Raw genomic sequence first — 19,254 nt, forward strand, 5'->3', positions numbered from 1 at the left:
TGTAATTTCTTCTATTCCTGGAATGCTTTTGTCCCTACCAAATACGCCTCACCATACAAACCTCTGTCCCCTCCAAGCTGTTACAGTGGTGCAGTGGGACAGTTCTACTCTGTCCTATAGGGTTGCTATGAGTCAGAATCAGCTCAACGGCAACAGTGGGGTTCCGGAGCCCTGATGGTGCAGTGGTTAAGAGCTTAACCAAAAGGTTGGCAGTTCGAATTTACCAGCTGCTCCTTGGAGACTCTATGGGGAGGTTCTACTCTGTCCCATAGGGTCACTATAGGTCAGAATCGATTCGACGGCAATGGGTTTGGTTTTTTGGTATATAAATATATATATACATGTATATATATATATATTTAGACAAATTATCCATTACTTATACAGTTTGAAATAGGATACAAATTGTACTAAGCCAATCCATAGCCATCAAGTCGATTCAGACTCATAGCCACCCTATAAGACAGAGTAGAACTGTCCCATAGGGTTTCCAAGGCTATAAATCTTTATGAAAGCAGACTGTTACGTCTTTCTCCTACAGAGCTGCCTAATGGGTTTGAACCAGCGACCTTTTGATTAACACTGCACCACCAAGACTCCCTACAGATTGTACTATAGGCTTAAAATAAAACAGGTCCTAACTTGCCCCATCTCTCCTTATGCTGAATCCTGTTCTCCAGAGGTAAAAACTTTTTTTTTTTTTTTTTTGGTGTCTATTCCTATATCTAGGAGCCCTGGTGGTGTAGTGGGTTAAGTGCTGAGCTGCAGACCAAAAGGTCAGCAGTTCGAACCCACGAGCTGGTCATGTGAGAAAGATGCAGCGGTCTGCTTCCATAAAGATTACAGCCTTGGAAATCCTATAGGGAAGTTCTACTTTGTCCTGTAGGGTTGCTATGAGACAAAATTGACTTGATGGCAATGGGTTTGCGTTTTGGTTTTATTCTAATATTTACCTCGAGGTATCTAAATGGCATGCCCTTTTTTTTCCTCCTAATACAAACTACAAAATATGACATAAACTACTTGGGAAAGAAATAGTACTCAAATTTTTCTTTCCATCTACTCATGTAGAGAAACATATTCCATTTCAGAAAGAAGAAATTGGTAGTTAAAAGACCAAAAAGATTAAGCAGTCACATGAAAAGACAGTGCTCTGCATATTAAAGTCATCTTTCCACAAGTATTTTCCCAGTTTTTTTTTTGTCATTGTTCAGTTTTTTTTGTTTGTTTGTTTTTTGGTACTTCTGAAGATACACAGAATTATTTCCTAAAGAGACAGAAAAACTTACTACAAAGGCTCATCTCAGTACTTATGTTCTTAACCACAGGCCTTCATCAGCATTCCCAGAACCAGCCAGTGTGTTGTGGTGCTGGGACTATTTGGGTAACTTTGGGTAAAGTTGGGCCTCAAGCTGAACGGAAACAATCCTTTCCTCCATTTTAGTAAAGTGTTTCTCAAACTTCAATGCACTTCAGAGCCATCCAGGAACCTTCATAAAAATGTACATTTCTGGGACAACTTTTCATAGGTTGTGGTTCATTTGGTCTATATATCAGACTCAGGAATCTGCTTTTATATCACACATTTAAGGAGATTCTGATGCTGGTGAATTCAGTACACTTGCAAAACCAGACAGTATCTCACAAAGTAAAATAGAAAAAGATTTAAAAGATTTGCATGTAATGAATTCACACACACACACGTAAGCACATTTATATAATCTAATATCTTTTTTTATCTTTCTGTGTGAATTACATGTGTACATATGTTTCTTCTTTTCACTTATATGTGACTTACAAACATCTAATATTATTGATACACCTCTATTTGCAACAAAAAATTTGTTGACAGAAGTTCTTAATAATCCAGCAGTTTTTAACCATGGTGACATGGTCCAGTGGTCAGTCATAGTCTAGTTTTAGGTGTACATAAGACAATTGTTGCGAATACAATTTAAAGTCAGTCAGCTATTTTTAATAAATAAATCAAAGAAATTTCAAGATTATCCATATAGTTATGCCATTCTTAATTATTTTTAAAAAATTGATATGCTTTGCTCAGTGGAAAGAAAGGAAAGAATTGAGCCAGAGGCCTACTACTTCAAGAGCTACACAGTACATGTAAGGGCCATGGCCCGTGATCCTTGTTACTGTTACTGTTGTTGTTTTAAATTGCCATTGAGTCGGCCGCTGACTCATGGTGAGCCCGTGTTTTACAGAGTAGAACTGCTCCATACTACTTTTAATATCTTCATAATGATGAATTGTTGCAGTGACGTAAAAAACAAAGCCAAAAAACAAAAACCAGTTGCTGTTGCGTTGATTATGACTAACGGCAATCCCTTGTGTGTCAGAGTAGACACTGGTCTATAGGGTTTTCCATGGCTGATTCTTTGGAATTTGGCCACCAAGCCTTTCTTCCAGGTGCCTCTGGGTAGACTCGAACCCCCAACCTTTCGGTTAGCAGCCAAGTACATTAACTGTTTGCACCACCCAGGGACTTCAATGAAAAGATTATGTTTTGATTTTATAAAAGTCAATCACACAGCAAGTGAGTCATGCATGGGAGTCCTGGTTACGTGTGTTTAGTTAACTTTCACTAACATGGAAAAATTATAAGTAGCACAGAAGTGTAGGCATTTTGAAACTACTGAGGTTCTCTGCTTTACAACATAATACAGAAAACAAAATAACAAAACTGAGTTTTTAAAATTCCCACAGAAATATATCAATGTTTTGACATCTGAAATAGACCTCTTGGTAACGAGACATGGATGGCATCCTTTATATTTTTCCACAGAGAGGAGGGCAGGTGGAAACAATATTTGGTTTACCGTCTCCCTCTTCCTTAAGTACTGGCTAAGACAATTTTTTTTAAGACAATAGCACTTTTCCCCCCACCTTCAGCCTATTAACCTTGCTTTACTCTGCCTCTAACTAACCAATCTGGGAAATAAAATATTCTGGACTTGTCAAATTTGCATTTTAAAAAAACATACCCAGATGTCGCAAAACTGAAAATAGCACAGACTTTGAGTGTCCCATAGCTACAACACCCCCTAGGGTCCCACCCCCCCAGTCCCTCCCCCTTGTCCCCTCCCCCATAGACCTTTTGATTAGTTCCTGCATTTGTGCTCAGAAAGCTGGACCTGCTTTTCAAAGATCTGTAAACATGAGCAATATATTTTTCTATTACACAAAAAATGTTTACTTCTTTCTGGGGAGTCTAATTGTCTTCTTAGCTCCCCTTAGTCTTGCAATTCTGTTATATGCCTCTGTCTGTCAGGAAGCTCAGAGCTCTCTCCTGGGCACCCTCACAACCCTTGCCCAACACAGCTTCCTAGAAGACAACGGGAAAAATATACACCAACATCAACCAATCCTATTGACCCCGGACAAGAGCATTTAAGGAAAAAATAGAGATTTTCAATGCTTTGAGGTCATTAACAGAGTTGTGAAATTTGTGAGGAATGTGGGAAGTAAAAAAAGTCTTTTTATTATTCGCTAGATTCACCAGCTCTACTTCTTCATTTCCCTAGTTGAACTTTAACTTAATCATAAAACAAAATCTATAGCTACAGCCCAGGCCGAGAGGTAGAGTCTGTACAACTAATCAACTTTAATTCCCTGGACCCGATTTAATTACAAAACAACATTTGGTGTAGCTGCTAAACACGTACCAGGTGATAATATTGGAGAAGTATTTATAGGTCTCCTGCTTTTGCTCTGATCCTATCAGCACAATTGTTTCAGTTATATACAAATTTAAGCAGGCTCTAGGATTTGTAACAATAAAGAATTTTCCTGATTTTATACATACTCCTCTGTTCTTAAGTCAGTTCAAGTACTTGAATTGTACTATATATAGCTAATTAATATCAGGAGGTAAAATTGAATTAGGAAAGACATGTCCTGATAAAGGATAGTAATAACAAAACAGAATATCTGTCACAGTCTTCTTTTAATTCCTTCTGTCTTTGAAGCGGACAAAGTGAAGCCAGCTTATAATTTTGTTGTGATGGTTATCAGTTTGTTTTTTTAGATGAAAACATATGTTATTTTCCAGTACACCTACATATACCTAACTCGCTCCTCAGCTTGTTCTTTAACGCATCACAAAACAATTTAGGAGGTGATTATTTGTATTACAAAGTATTTCTGTCCTAAAAATATTAAAATTAACCACTGATATTTTTCAAGTATACCCACTAGGCACAATCATCCAGGAGGATCATTGCACAAAGTAAGGTGGTCCTGGTTTTTCATCTGATAACACTGAGACAGAAACTACATGCACAATTCATTTTTCAATTTAACTTTTGCCTCACTCAGATACACTTTCTACAATGCGAGGGATTCTAGGTCCTTGTTAAGTCTATAGGAGGACAAGAAGAATTATCCAAATTGAGAAAAAAAATCAAGAAGCAGTATAAATAAGGAGTTACCAATAATGCTAAATATGACCCTGACAGTTATTACAGTAATTCACAAAAAAAATAGAGTGCCATCTAATACAAATAAGGATTTGATGTGGGAGGAAAAGAGAAAAAGAATGGGTTTCTTTTGCTTTTTTCTAGGTGCCAATCCCTAAGTCTTATTTTCTCCTCTCTTTCTCCTTAGCATAGAACTCAGAAAAGCCAGAAAGAGGATGTATCATAACTGATTACACCCACATAGAAGAAAAACAGAATTTATAAAACCCATGATAAAAGGTATGGAGCAATAATCCCTTCATCGCCTACCAACCTCATGTGCTGGCTTGGATTTTGCCTAATGTTATCCTGCTTGGCAGCCTTGGACCCAGGACAAAAGATGACACTGTGTGTTCCAATGTTGAAGGCTAATATCTCAGTCACAGCAGTGTCTGTCATTCTCCCACCCCAGAGAGTATCTTTCTCTACTGCACAGTGACTGAGTCACGGGAGGAAACAATACTGCTTGCTGGAAGAAAATAGGATGGAAGGAATTATGATGGCTGGCAGATGTTTCAGTGCCCCTAAGGGGGTACCAGAATGTTTCCACATATGCTGTAAACAGCATAAACTCTCAAACCACGGGACCCTGGGGCTTGGTGCTTATGCTGCTCTGATGTGCAGAGTCATAGGATTTGAGAGTTAAAACAAACCTGAGAAAGAATCTTATCCAGAGGTTTTAAACTACGTCTGGAGAAACCTTGCGGCTCCTAAGTGCGATTCAGAGATTTTTGAGGGACATGGAGTTCTCCCCCAAATGGTAGTGGTATTCTTGGGAAATATGGGAAAATCCTATGTCAGGGCTAACATCAGAACACTTTAAAGACAGAATATTTTAACAAATAAAATTCTGTTGTAAAAGTCCAATGTAAAATCCTGTGGTTTAGGGAAAGAACCACATGAAAAACTACCATCCAAGTAGCTTGATGACCCTCTTAGATAACAGGCCTCAGGAGGATAGCAGAAGACTGGTCAAGGAAGTTCAGACTGTGTTAGGCCTCATACCATGGGAGCCTGGAAGTTAAATTTTATCACTAAGACACAATATGAGGAGAGAAAAAAAAAAGAAGACGTCTAGAGTCATGTCCACAACCCTTATAAGCTCTCTTTATTTCCACATTATTTTCTCTGGCAAATAACAAATATCACTTGGGGGAAATGTCACCTTTATGTTGTTGCCTTTAAATTTGACATTCTTTTCCTGATGATGATTCATTATTTTACATTACCTGTTTTCAATTTTAAAAATACCCTGTGACTGTTCACGAATCCCCAATACTGCCACCATTAAAAAGAAAGAACTCTTTTCTGATAAACACACTCAACAAACTAATATAAAGAAGCTTTCTCAACATGATAAACAGTATATATGAAAAAAATCCCACAGTCAATGCCAATGGAAGCAGCGGTCATGAAATCAAATGATGTATTGTATTGGGCATATCTGTTGCAAAAGGCCTCTTTAAAGTGTCAAAAAGCAAAGATGTCACTTTAAGGACTAAGGTGTGCCTGACCCCCCCCCAAAAAAAAACCCAGTGCCCCAAAGCATGGTATTTTCAATCATCTCAATGCATGCAAAAGCTGGACAGTTAATAAGGAAGACTGAAGAAGAACTGAGGCATTTGCATTGTGGTGCTGGCAAAGAATATTAAATATACCATGGATTGCCAGAAGAAGGAACATATCTGTCTTGGAAGAAGTATAGCCAGAATGTTCCTTAGATGCAAGGATGGCGAGACTTTGTCTCACGTTCTTTGGGCATGTTATCAGGTGGGATCAGTCCTTGGAGAAGGACATCATACTTGGTAAAGCAGAAGATCAGCGAAAAGCAGGAAGACCCTCAATGAGATGGACTGACACAATGGCTGCAACAATGGGTTCAAACAAAAATTTTGGTGCAGGACTGGGCAGTGTTTCATTCTGCTGTACACAGGGTTACTATTTGTTGGAACTGACTTGATGGCACCTAACAACATTAACAACATTCCATATTGTACTGAAATACCCAGAGCAATTAAGCTAGAAAAAATAGAAAGCATCCGAATTGGAAAATAAGAAGAAAAGCTACCTCTATTGGCAGATGACTTGATCTTATATGTAGAATATTCTAAGGATCCACACACACTTGCACACACATACAAACTGTTAGAGCCAATACACAAATTTAGCAAAGCTGCAGAATAAAAGATCAACACCCAAAAATCAGCTGTATTTCTATACAACAGCAATGAACAATCCAAAATGGAAATTAAGAAACAATTCCATTTACAATAATGATAAAATATTTAGGAGTAAATTTAACCAAGGAGGTGGATGACTAGTACATTGAGAACTACAAAACATTGCCAAAATAAATTAAAGAAGACCTTAATAAATGGATTAGAATGTTTAATATTGCTAAGATAGAATACTCTCCAAAGTGATCTACAGATTCAGTGCAACACCTGTCAAATCCCAATGGCCTTTTTTTTATAAAATGGAAAAGCTGATCCTAAAATACTCATAGAATTGCAAGGGACCTTGAGTAGCCAAAACAACCTTGAAAAAGAAGAATACAATTGGAGGACTCACACTTCCCAATTTCAAAATTTACTACAATGTTATAGTAATCAAAACAGTGCGATGCTAGCATAAGGATAGAGATATGGGTCCATAGAAGAGAATTAAAAGTCCAGAAATAAACCCATACATCAATGGTGAATTGATTTTTGAAAGGGTGCCAAGACCATTCGATGAGGAAAGAAGAGTTATTTTTCAAAATGGTGCTGGGACAATTGGATCTCCACATGTAAAAGAATGAAGATAGATCCTTAACTCACACCACATACAAAATTTAACTCAAAATGGATCAAAGACCTAAATGTAAGAACTAAAATTATAAAATTCTGAGAAGAAAACCATAGGGGCAAATCATCATGACCTTGGATTTGGCAATAGTTTCTTAAATATAACACCAAAAGCTCAAGCAACAAAATAAATAAATTAGACTTTCTCAAAATTAAAAACATTTATGCATCAAAGGATACCATAAAGAAAGTGAAAAAACAACCCACGGAATGGGAGAAAACGTTTGCAGATCACATATCTGGTAAGGGTCTAGTATTTAGAACATATAAAGAACCCTTATAACTCAACAACAAAAAGATCAACAACCTAGTTTATGAAGAGATAAAGGACTTGAATTGATATTTCTTCAAAGAAAATACATAAATGGCCAAAAAGCATATGAAAAAATGCTCAGCATCATTAGTCATGAGGGAAATACAAATCAAAACAACAAAGAGATACCACTTCACACCCACTAAGATGGCTATATTAAAAACAAAAACAAAACAAAAAAAAACAAAGCATAAAGTAACAAGTGTTGACAAGATGTAGAGGAGTCACTGGAACCCTCACACATTGCTAATGGGAGTGTACAATGGTACAGCTGCTATGGAAAACATTTTGGTAGTTCCTCAGTAAGTGAATCATAGAATTATATGACCCAGCAATTCTACTCCTAGACATATCCCTATAAGAAGTGAAAACAGGTACTCAAATATTACATACATATTCATAGCAGCACCATCATAATAGCCAAAAAATGGAAAAAATCAAAACAAAATAAATGTCAGTCAACAGATGAATGGATAAACAAAATGTGGTATAGTCATACAATGGAATATTATTCAGCCATAAAAAGGAATAAAGTACTGATACATATTATAACATGGATGAACCCTGAGAACATTATGCTAAGCCACATATTGTATGATTCCATTTACATGAAATATCCAGAACAGACAAATTCATGGAGATAAAAAACTGATTAGTAGTTGCCGGAAACCAGAGAAGGGGTAATGGTGAGTGACTGCTTAATGGCTATGGAGTTTGGCAAGTTCTGAAATCAAAGAGTGATGATACTTACACAACATGACGAATGTCATTAATGCTACTGAATTGTACACTTTAAAATGGCTATGTTATAAAATATACCTACTATAAAATATTTAAAAAGTAATTTAAAAGTACTTCATTAATAACTTTTATATTGATTACATGTTAATATTTTAGATATATTGAGTTAAGTAACATATAGTGTTACGAAGAGAGGGAGAAAGGAAGAGAATGAAGTAGGTATTTCTATGTTTGTAAATTGAACCAGTTATGATAAAAGAAGACACAAGGTTTTAACTTAAGGTAAAAGCATATGTCTAGGGTTAAACAGACATTCATAAAACGTGATAGACACATTATCCGTCTCACCATCACTGTTGATGCACACGACCTCTTGAACTTGAGTGCCTGGACCACACTCCTTTCCATTATCTGGTTCACAGTCTCCAAGCCTCACTGCTTTCCATTCATAGCAGGATGGCTCTTCACAGGGAATGGCTTCCAGCAAATGAGGGCAGTTTCCGGTCCCCCCAGAGCCTCCAGTAGGCTCATTGGCAATGCGCCGCTTCCTCAGTTTGAAACCTGAATTATTGGGGAAGGAAATTTTTTTTGTTACTATCAGGGGTTGAGTATTTCAGAAAGCTGAACAAAACCCTTGAGTGAAAGCTTAATGAAAGTAGAAGTCATGAGCAGACAGAAATCTTGATATCTTATTTTGAATTCTTCAACACTGTCACAATTAAATTTGGAAAAGCAACCTCTGAGAATTTAGTATGCTCCTAGAGAAAATGTCTCTTTGAGCCTCAGTTGATTTTTAGACTCCGGAAATTTGAATTAGGAACATAAACCATCTGGGTTCTACTGTGGGTTATTCGAAGTCTTGCCCTAAGTATTGTCCTTTTTGACAATGTATTACGAAATTAGTAAAGTCTATTTATTGCTATACGAACATTTGAGATTCACTAGAAGACTGTCCTTTTAAAGAAAATAGGCAACTGCTTTCAATTCCTAATCATGTAAAAATTAGCTCATCAAGCCTAGTACATAGTAAACCATTGCATTTATTCTACTCCTTTTAGACGTAATTTGCATTATAAAAGCAATAGAGGATTTTTTTTTTTTTTTGCTTTCAATGTAATAAGCACTGTTTATTGAGTGCTTGCTATGTGCCAGGAATGGAATTAAAAGTCTTAAGCTTATTATCTCATTTAATCTGCAGAAAAATCTGGGTGGCAAATATTATTACATTCCTATACAGATAGTGGGGAAAAAGATTTAAAGAAGTGAATTAATTTATCTGCACAGTAAGGGAATGAGTAGGTTTTCTAATCCAGGACAGCCTAACACCACAGCTCATCTTAACCACTGCACTAAACTGTCTCGGACATTCTCCATCTGTTGTCTAAATCAACAAGCATCTTGCCTATATCCTTTAGTTTTAATCTTGTAATACCATCACCAGAATAGATCTATTCATCTTTAACAATCAATACTCTTTATCTATTCTGGAAAATATCACAAACGAACAACCAAGAAATACAGGGCAGCATTTTTAAATAATTAACGGTTTTGACTCAATTGATGAGGGTTTCAAGATTATTATGTCAATATAACATACCTTTTTTGCCTTGCTGGTCATTACAGTTTTCGTAAGTACAAGGTCCCCACGCTGACCAAGCTGAAACCTCACACTCGATTGGACAGGGGATGTGGCAGAGCTGCGTAGTATTAGGGATTGGACCACTGCATAATTTCAGGTCTACTGGTTTTGAGGCTGTTTAGAGAAAAATACAGAGATTCCTTAAGAAACTATACAAAAACAAATCATCATCATAAATGATTTTTTCTGATACGTTGCGAGTGGGGAGAAGGAAAATGCTTAAAGAAGTGCCACCAAAATGTTGTTCCAATGTTTCTCAGCTTCGCCCAGAGAATAAAAGGAGAAGTAGTGGGGAAAAAAGTAGTACCGTATAGTCAAAGGACACTGGATTAGAAGTCTTACAAATTGAGTTTATCAGCTTCACGACAAACTAGCCATGCAATTAATAATGCTAGGTCTAACTTTCTTAGTCTGTAAAGTAATTCTTAAGGTTAAATTTTATCTCTAAAATGTTATAGCTCTATTCTATAAATGGAAACGCTGGTGGCCTAGTGGTTAAGCGCTACAGCTTCTAAGTAAAAGGTCAGCAGTTCAAATCCACCAGGTGCTCCTTGGAAACTCTGTGGGGCAGAATTGACTCAACAGCAACGGGTTATTCTATAAACGTGAAGGAGCCCTGGTGGCACAGTGGTTAAAGTGTTTGACTGTTAACCAAAAGGTCGGTGGTTCAAAACCAGTCAGTGGGAGAAAGATGTGGTAATCTGCTTCCGTAGAGATTTAAAGCCTTGGAAACCTATAGGGTTGCTATGAGTCAGAATCTACTCAATGGCAGTGGGTTTTATTCTATAAAGGTACCTAAACCAAAAAAACCAAACCCAGTCCCATCGAGTCGATTCCAGCTCATAGCGACCCTATAGGACAGAGTAGAACTGCCCCATAGAGTTTCCAAGGAGCACCTGGCGGATTCGAACTGCCGGCCCTTTGGTTAGCAGCCATAGCACTTAACCACTACACCACCAGGGTTTCCATAAAGGTGCCTAGGAGGCACAAAATGTTTGTGCTCAACTACTAACCTAAAGGTTGGCAGTGGAAGAAAGGCTTGGTGATCTGCTTTCATTAAGGTTACAGCCAAGAAAATCCTTTGGAGCAGTTCTTTTTAAAAATATTTTATTTATTTTTGGTGGCGATATACACAACCAAACATACACCCCTTCAAAATTTCCACATGAACAGTTCAATAACATTGCTTACAACCTTCACATTGTGTTACCATTCTATTTCTACCCATATTGTTTCATCACCATTAATTTAGGCTCTCTGGCCCTTAAAGTTCTCATCTGTGTTTTAGATTAACTGTAGTCAGTTTACACTCAAATAATTTTTTATAAGAGCGCAGTGTTTAAGGCACACATTCTTTATTAATTGGGATAAACTCTTGTTTAGTTTAATGATAGCTTCACGAGATAGTTTCAGTTCAAGGTTTAAAGATTATTTAGATGTGGGGGTTTAGGTGTGGGGGTTCTCCAACTCTTAATGGATCCAATAAATCTGATTTCCACATGAGTTTGAAGTTCTGTTCCATGATTTACCTCCTTTTGATCAGGATCCATCTATTGGGTCCTTGATCAAAATATTCAGTAATGGTAACTGGGCACAATCCATTTCTTTTGGTCTCATGGTAGTGGAGACAGTAGTTTATGGAGGCAATTAAACCTGCAGTCCATTTCCTTCTCTGATTCCTAGGTCTCCTTTTTCCTTTGCTGTTCAAGGAGAATAGAGACCAATTGTATCTTGGGTGGCTGCTTGCAAGCTTTTAAGACCTCAGGTGCTACTCACTGAACTAGAGATAGAACCAAAAAACCAAAACCAAACCCATTGCCGTCGAGTCGACTCCGACTCATAGTGACCCTACAGGACAGAGCAGAAGTGTTCCATAAGAGTTTCCAGGGAGCACCTGGTGGATTCGAACTGCTGACCTTTTGGTTAATAGCTGTAGCACTTAACTGCTACGCCACCAGGGCTTCCAGGAGTTAGAACAGAAACTCTAAAAACTACGTTAGGCCAATTAACGGGATAGACCCAGGAAGCCATGACCCTAAACCTTTGAACCAAGAAAACTAATCCCATGAAGTTTTTAGTTGTACCTAAGTAGTGTGTACAGGTACAGTTTTTTGGCTGCTGTTGCAGTTGTAAAATTATATAAAATATTTTATTTGAAATTTTGTCCTTTTTTTTCCCCCTGATGTACAGCTTAACAGTAAGAGCTACGTTAGCCTAACTGGTAACCAACCTACAGTGCAGTTCTATTCTGTAACACATGGAGTCACAGCAACGGTTTGGTTTCACTTTTCGGTTATTCTTAAAAGTAGAATCTGCTGTAGAGGACTGATCACAGTAAGAGGGGGACCACAGCTTTACTTTATAGGGAGAAGAACTGAGAAGCCTCAGGCAGAGCAATTTCTGTAACCTGTTGGCTCACAGGTATAGAGAAGCAACAGGTAGATATGATGAAAGAAGAGCTCATGGACCAAAGGGCGCCGCTCTCTCCACCTCCACCTGCATGACTCACTCGACTCCTTTCCAGAACTTTTTACAAAATACATTATCTACATATGTGACCCAAGCCGCAGAATTGCTCTGGGGACTAGTTTATAATTATCTATGCCTTTTGATAAACTGACTATGAACTATGGATAAATGTTACTTCCCCTTGCTTCACTTCTTTTCTATCCTGGCGCCTAAAGTTTGGCTCTTTTGTACAGCACACATATTTGCAGATAATATCAAGTTTTGCTCACAATTCTGGTTACAAATGTCTGAGGATGATATTTGAAACTACATATTCAATAGAAGAAATCAGGATTAGCTGTATATTTCAAACCTTAACAGCTAGAGCCACTTTGTGGTAAAAAAAAAAAAAAAAAATTAAGAAGTAAATGTCTTGGATTCACGTTTCCTTTAATAATACCAGTTTCTGTTTTCTTCTGATAATTTTCAACTCTGAGAGAACAGAAGTGAAATAAGGAAGCCTCAGATGTTTCTCATTCTCCTTAGGTGATTCCTTGTTGCTGTCAAGTCAATTCTGACTCATAGTGACCCTATAGGGCAGAGTAGAACGGCCCCATAGGGCCTCCAAGGAGTGGCTGGTGGATTCAGACTGCTGAATTTTTGGTTAGCAGCCAAATGCTTGATCACTGTGCTATCAGGACTGCAAATGTGAAGGCACTACCAAATTTCAATTGCATATAGAAGCACAGAGAGAAATTAAAATAGTTTGAGCTATATTATCCTAATTTTATAACAGTAGTACTGCATATGTCTGTTTGCAGTTTAACCTCTAAAGTAAACATAGGCATTGTGTAACCCTCAAGTTCTGGCTGAGGAAGTCCACATACACACACACGGAAACACACACTCATAAACCTATCATATTAATGCTTCTCTTACTGCCACAGTTTGTTGGTTCTGAAAAATATTCTGCAGATTTTATTTTCCCTTTTTATTTTTAGGATTGCTTACTCTATCTTCCCTTCTACCTTTCCCTGCGCCCCCAACCCCACCCCCCCCCACACACAATGCAGTGAGAATAAATAACTGGCCGGCTCTAACTTGGTTAGAATGTAGTGCAGTGAGTAATCTCACTCGAGTTTATCAGAATTGTTGCCAATGTGCCTCATCACATCAAACAAAGCCAAAAATGATTAATTCTATTGCTTTCTAATAGTGAAAGTACTTGGCACACTAATGAGAGAAAGTATAGAAATACGTGTTTCACAGTCTCTAATATAAGAAATAACTTGGCATCAATGACATGTATTTCACATGAAAATGAACTTTTGAAGTCCTTATATGCAGAAGAATCTACAGTATGTGGGAAACTCCCTTCAACAACAAATTAACAGAAGTAATTATTTTCCCCTTGGGATCTACCATTCAGAAAACCCAGAAAAAAAACATTCAGACTACCATTTAAATTAGCAGCTGTGTTTGTAATTACCTGAAATTTCCCCATTTTTTTTCTTTCAATTGACAAAAAGTACCTTTAAGCCTTAGTGTCGTTATATTGTCTTAAAAATAATAGTTCCAATAAAAGGGAAGTCTCTTGGACATGCAATTGTGAGGAATATTGGAGCCTGGAAAAACTAAAATTATATACAAGGTTGAAAACTTTAGGAGGGAAACAGGTTTTTTCAAGGAAACAAGTTAAGCCATTGTACTTCTAATTCCTGGCCTTTTTTTTTTTTTTTTTGTAAGTGTAATTTCAGCTTTTGGCATACTTTGAATGAATCAAATAGAACAATGATTCCACAATCTTCTTGAGCTACTAAAAGTGAATTGAAATAGAGGCTCAAGGAAGTACTGCTGAAGCAAAATACTCTTGAGGGCTGCTTAACTGTGTTGCTAAGCCAACCAAGTCAACTCTGAGATAATTCTTGACAATGACCTCTGTTCAACAGATGTCCTTTTACATATTTAAAGCCCTTTCATTAATCAAAGAAACAGAGGTAGAAAGCCTATGTAGTTATTTGTGTATAATTCTATTCCTTTGGTGATTTTCATTATAGGTTTTCTTGTAAACAATGTATATATCAATTAATGTGAGTCACAGATACTAGCTGAGTTCCTCAAAACCTGTAGGTCAATAATAGTGTGATCAATAAATGAAGTAAAAGACAGACTCAGAAGACCTTCCGGGGTTCTAGTTTAAATCCGTCAGTTCTGAAATATATCCTGCAGATTTAATTAAGATGTTCTGGGGTATAATGCCTGTAGTTGTTTATTACATAACACAATGTTTACTGCTGAGCTCATTCTCAAATATTGATAATTGAATTTTCTGGAATGGCTTAGTCATTACCCTTCTATAATTTTACTACTTAAAAATTTTGTTCGATCAGTACAAGTGCAATACAATGAAACATATTTTTAAAAAATGATTTTTTAAAAAAGCCGTAGTGTTGATAACTTGAAAAAAAGAGAAATTTTATTGTTCCAGATATGATCTAAAGAAAATTCAATTAAATGTACATTCCATAGTTCATAGGGTCACCAAAGAGTGTCTGGATTTTTCTGGAGTCACCAAAAAAGTAATAAGACCAGCACATTATTTTATAGTTCTGGAATATTTTTGTATGTTTACAGCATTACATACAAATGAGAAAAAAAAAAATCATTATAGAAAATAAACTTAAGCCTTCTGTTTTCAGCAATGTGGCTCGTGAGATTCTGAAAACACATCCATTGCATAACTTCTAAAAAGAATGAATATATCTATTTTAATGAAATGTTTTATTTTGAGATAATTGTAGGTCACATGTAGTTGGAAGAAATAAAAAAAGTAACCTTTCTAAGATTTGGCTGCTAACCAAAAGGTCAGCAGTTTGAGTCTACCAGCCACTCTTTGGAAACCCTACAGAGAAGTTTACTTTGTCCTATAGGGTTGCTATGAGTCAGAATCAGCTCAGTAGCAACAGGTTTGGTTTTTGCTTTTTCCTTGATAAAGTCTTGTGTTACGGATCAAATTGTATCCCCCCAAAATATGTGGCAACTTGGTTAGGCCATGATTCTGAGTATTGTGTGGTTGTCCTCCATTTTGTGATTTTCCTATGTGTTATAAATCATAATCTCTGCCTGTGGTTAAAGAGGATTAGGGTGGGATGTAACACTCTTGGTCAGGTCACATCCCCAATCCAATGTAAATGGAGTTTCCCTGGGGTGTGGCCTGTACCACATTTTACCCTACAAGAGATAGAAGGAAAGGGAAGCAAGGAGAGAATGGGCCTCATACCACCAAGGAAGCAGTGCCAAGAGCACAGCATGTCCTTTGGACCCAGGGTCCCTGCACGGAGAAGCTCCTAGTCCAGGGGAAGATTGATGAGAAAGCTGACAGAGAAATTCTTCCCCTGGAGCTGACGCCTTGAATTTGGACTTCTAGCCACTAGAATATGAGAAAAAAAATTTCTCTGTGTTAAAGCCATCCACTTGTGGTATTTCTGTTATAGCAGCACTAGATAACTAAGACACCTTAATTCCCTTCTAAAATTTTCAATCTTATGTATGATATTGATTTCTGTGTAATCTTTACCCAGTTTCCCCAATGGCAACATCTTACAAATCTAGAGTACAATATATCACAACCAGGATTTTGACATTGACAAAGTCAAGGTACAGAAAATTTTCATCACAACAAAAATTACTCCTGTTAACTTTAAAACACAACCACTTGTCTCCTGCCCCACCCCTCCTTAACTCCTGGTAATCCCTAATTTGTTCTTTATTTCTGCAATTAAGTCATTTACAGACATAGCAATGTACAATAACAGCTAGAAAGGCAGTATGCTTCCCTGATGCTTGTCTGGTAATATCACTTCTGTGTTACAAAGGATTTATGATGTATGATACTTGTGTTTTTCTATATAAATGAGCACAGTTAGATTAGTATTGTGGTAATGCCTGTTTTCATCTGTAAATAGTACAGTATGTACAGGAGGCACTACTTCTGATTTATTGCAGTGTTTGGTCCTGGTTTTACTTTTATTCTTAAAACATTCAGTTTTCCATACCTTAGTTCTGAGTTAGATCTATAGATGTGTGTGTACAGATAGCTCATATTTATGTATTGCATAAAAAAAAGCATACAATCATGCTATTCAGCATCGATGCTATATTGTATTATGTAAATAATAAAAGTCATGTACAGAGGGAAAAAATCTAGAGTATATCACATTGTATATCGAGAGTACAGACACATTATATACCTAGAGTATGATATGTCACAATGTATATCACATTATTCCATTACATAGTAACTATGTGATGGTATAATACAGTATGTAGCCTTCTGGGATTTTTTTTTTTCCCTCAGAATATTCTCTGAAAATTCATCCAGGTGGTTTTGTACATTAATAGTTCATTTCCTTTATTGCTCAGTAGCATTTCATCCACTTTAATATCTAGTTTTTTTAAGTTTCATTATTTTTAATGCCCAAATAATACAACACATGCATATGTTTTTGACTTTTGCATGTCTGTGAAATGTCTTGGATTCTCAAAATATTTTAAATCAGAGATCTGACACTAAGTCTACTTCAGACCTATTTGTATAATGATATTCCCTTTCTGTACTCAGTTTAGAGGGCAAAGGTTGAGAAAAATACAGTGAGTTTAATTATTCATTCGTCCATTTAGCAAAACATCTTAGCATTTTAGGAACTCAAATACTCCTCATTTTGTATTTATTTTCCTTTGTCTTCCCTAAAAACCTACCTTTTTCTAGAAATAACTTTTTCCCCTTTAACTATCTAATTCAATTACTAAATCACAACTACAAGGTAATTCACTTGGATTTAAAATTCCATTTCCATATAGGAACTGACCAAAATTTATTGTTAAATATAATGGCATCTGATAATAAAAAGATCCCAAAGACCTATAAATACAATTAAAATTACAAATGACTTTTTCTCTTCTTATTCTGTTGTTTAGTCAGCTAAAGGAATATTAAATGCATACTTGTACAAAGCATGGAGCCCTAGTGGTGCAATGATTAAGCGCTGCCAAGAACTATGTCTGCTAACCAAAAGGTCGGCAGTTTGAATCCACCAGCCGCTCTTTGGAAACCCTATAGAGCAGTTCTACTCTGTCCTGTAGGGTCGTTGTGAGCCTGAATTGACTGGACAGCAACTGGGTTTGTGCAAAGCACTACAATTATGTTAGACTATATATGCCAGTATATGCTATGGGGCCAATCACAGTACTGGTGGCTTTTGTTTTAATCTTTGTTTTGCTTTTCTTAACTACTACAAGTGTGTAGTAGTGATTGAGAGTATCGTTAGCCAGTATAGTTTTAAATCAAGGAAGGTTCTTTGTTGGTTTCCTCAATACTCACTTATACCTACCCCAAAATAGTATCTCATAGAAACAAGGAAAGGTCCTGTTTAAAAGAAAGATCAGCTACTGGCACTACAAATTTGTTCTTTAAAACTTGGTTTCACAACATGATGAACATAATTAATGTCACTGAATTGTACATGTAAAAAATGTTGAAATGGCAAATGTGTTGTTTTACATACGTAATCACCACAGGTGTAAAAAAGAAAATGTCAAGAAATAAAATTCTTTTTTAATTTTTTTTTAATGAATGAATTAAATTCTATGTGTACCAGTGATTGCTTCAAGCTTTTTAAAGATATTCTTGTATTAAACTTCATTCACAGAACTTTCCTTTCTCTTGTCTCTCTCAGACCAGTTAATATAATGGGGTCACAAAAGCCATCATGTTCTTTTTAACAGTATATAACATTGTTTTCAAAGATAATATACTTATTTTTTAATCAATTTTGTAACCATATTTAAAACAATTACTGAAAATTATCTTTAAGTATGTAATGTGTGCAAAGCTCACTGCCAGTCACTTCTGTGATTAAGTCAATATTGAGCTATTGTTTTTGACTAATCTTTTCTTTTTTTTCAACCCAAGACATTATGTAGTTTATTTAGGAAGCATACATCAGAAATACTAGAGTTCATTTTCTCCATCATAATTAATGTCTTCAGAATCCCACTGATTAATCACTGCCTCCTCTGCAGCCCATGAATTGATAGCCAAGATTTTTATTCCCAGTTGATTCTGCTTAATCACAGATTGCTTCCTCTTTGTGCATGCTTGTGCTTACTGCTAAAATAATCTCTTGAATTGTGTGGAGGTAAAGTCAGGTTGTTTGTTCGTTTGTTTCTTGCATTAGACTATTTCAGAATCAAGTTGTTTCACAAACTCCAGAAGATAAGCTAGATAACTGGGATCTTCTAAAAACTAAAAACTTATTCTCATCAAAAGATTTTACCAAAAGAGTAAAAAGAGGACCTACAGACTAGGAAAAAAAAATTGACTATAACAAATCTGACAATGGTCTAATCTCTATATTTACAGGAAAATCCAGCACCTCTACAACAAAAAGACAAATAATCCAATTAAAAAATGGGCAAAGGAAAGGAAAAGACACTTTCACCAGAGAAGACATTCAAGCAGCTAACAGACACATAAGGAAATGCTCATGGTCGCTAGCTGTTAAAGAAATGCAAATCTAAACCATGATGAGATACCATCTCACCCTGGCATGACTCGCACAAATAAAAGAAAATAACAAATGTCGGAAATGCTGCAGAGAGAGTGGAACTCTTATTCACTGCTGGTGGGAATGGAAAACCATTTTGGAAAACAATATGGCGCTTCCTAGAAAGCTAGAAATAGAAATACCATATGACCCAGCAATCCCACCCCTAGGAATATACCCTAGAGAAATA

At 36.5% G+C, this 19,254-nt stretch overlaps 1 protein-coding gene across 1 annotated transcript in view; it reads right to left on the reverse strand.

Annotated features, from left to right (window-relative positions):
* Nucleotides 1-19,254, reverse strand: part of THSD7A (thrombospondin type 1 domain containing 7A) — a 287,180-nt gene that overhangs the window by 183,909 nt on the left and 84,017 nt on the right. Inside the window, exons 4-5 of the mRNA XM_023544392.2 lie at nt 9,970-10,125; nt 8,721-8,933 (exon numbers count right to left, since the gene is read on the reverse strand). Of these exons, the coding sequence (XP_023400160.1) occupies nt 8,721-8,933; nt 9,970-10,125 (369 nt within the window). The remainder of the gene's footprint in view (nt 1-8,720; nt 8,934-9,969; nt 10,126-19,254) is intronic.

The sequence above is a fragment of the Loxodonta africana genome, chromosome 8, assembly GCF_030014295.1.
Source record: "Loxodonta africana isolate mLoxAfr1 chromosome 8, mLoxAfr1.hap2, whole genome shotgun sequence".
NCBI lineage: Eukaryota > Metazoa > Chordata > Mammalia > Proboscidea > Elephantidae > Loxodonta > Loxodonta africana.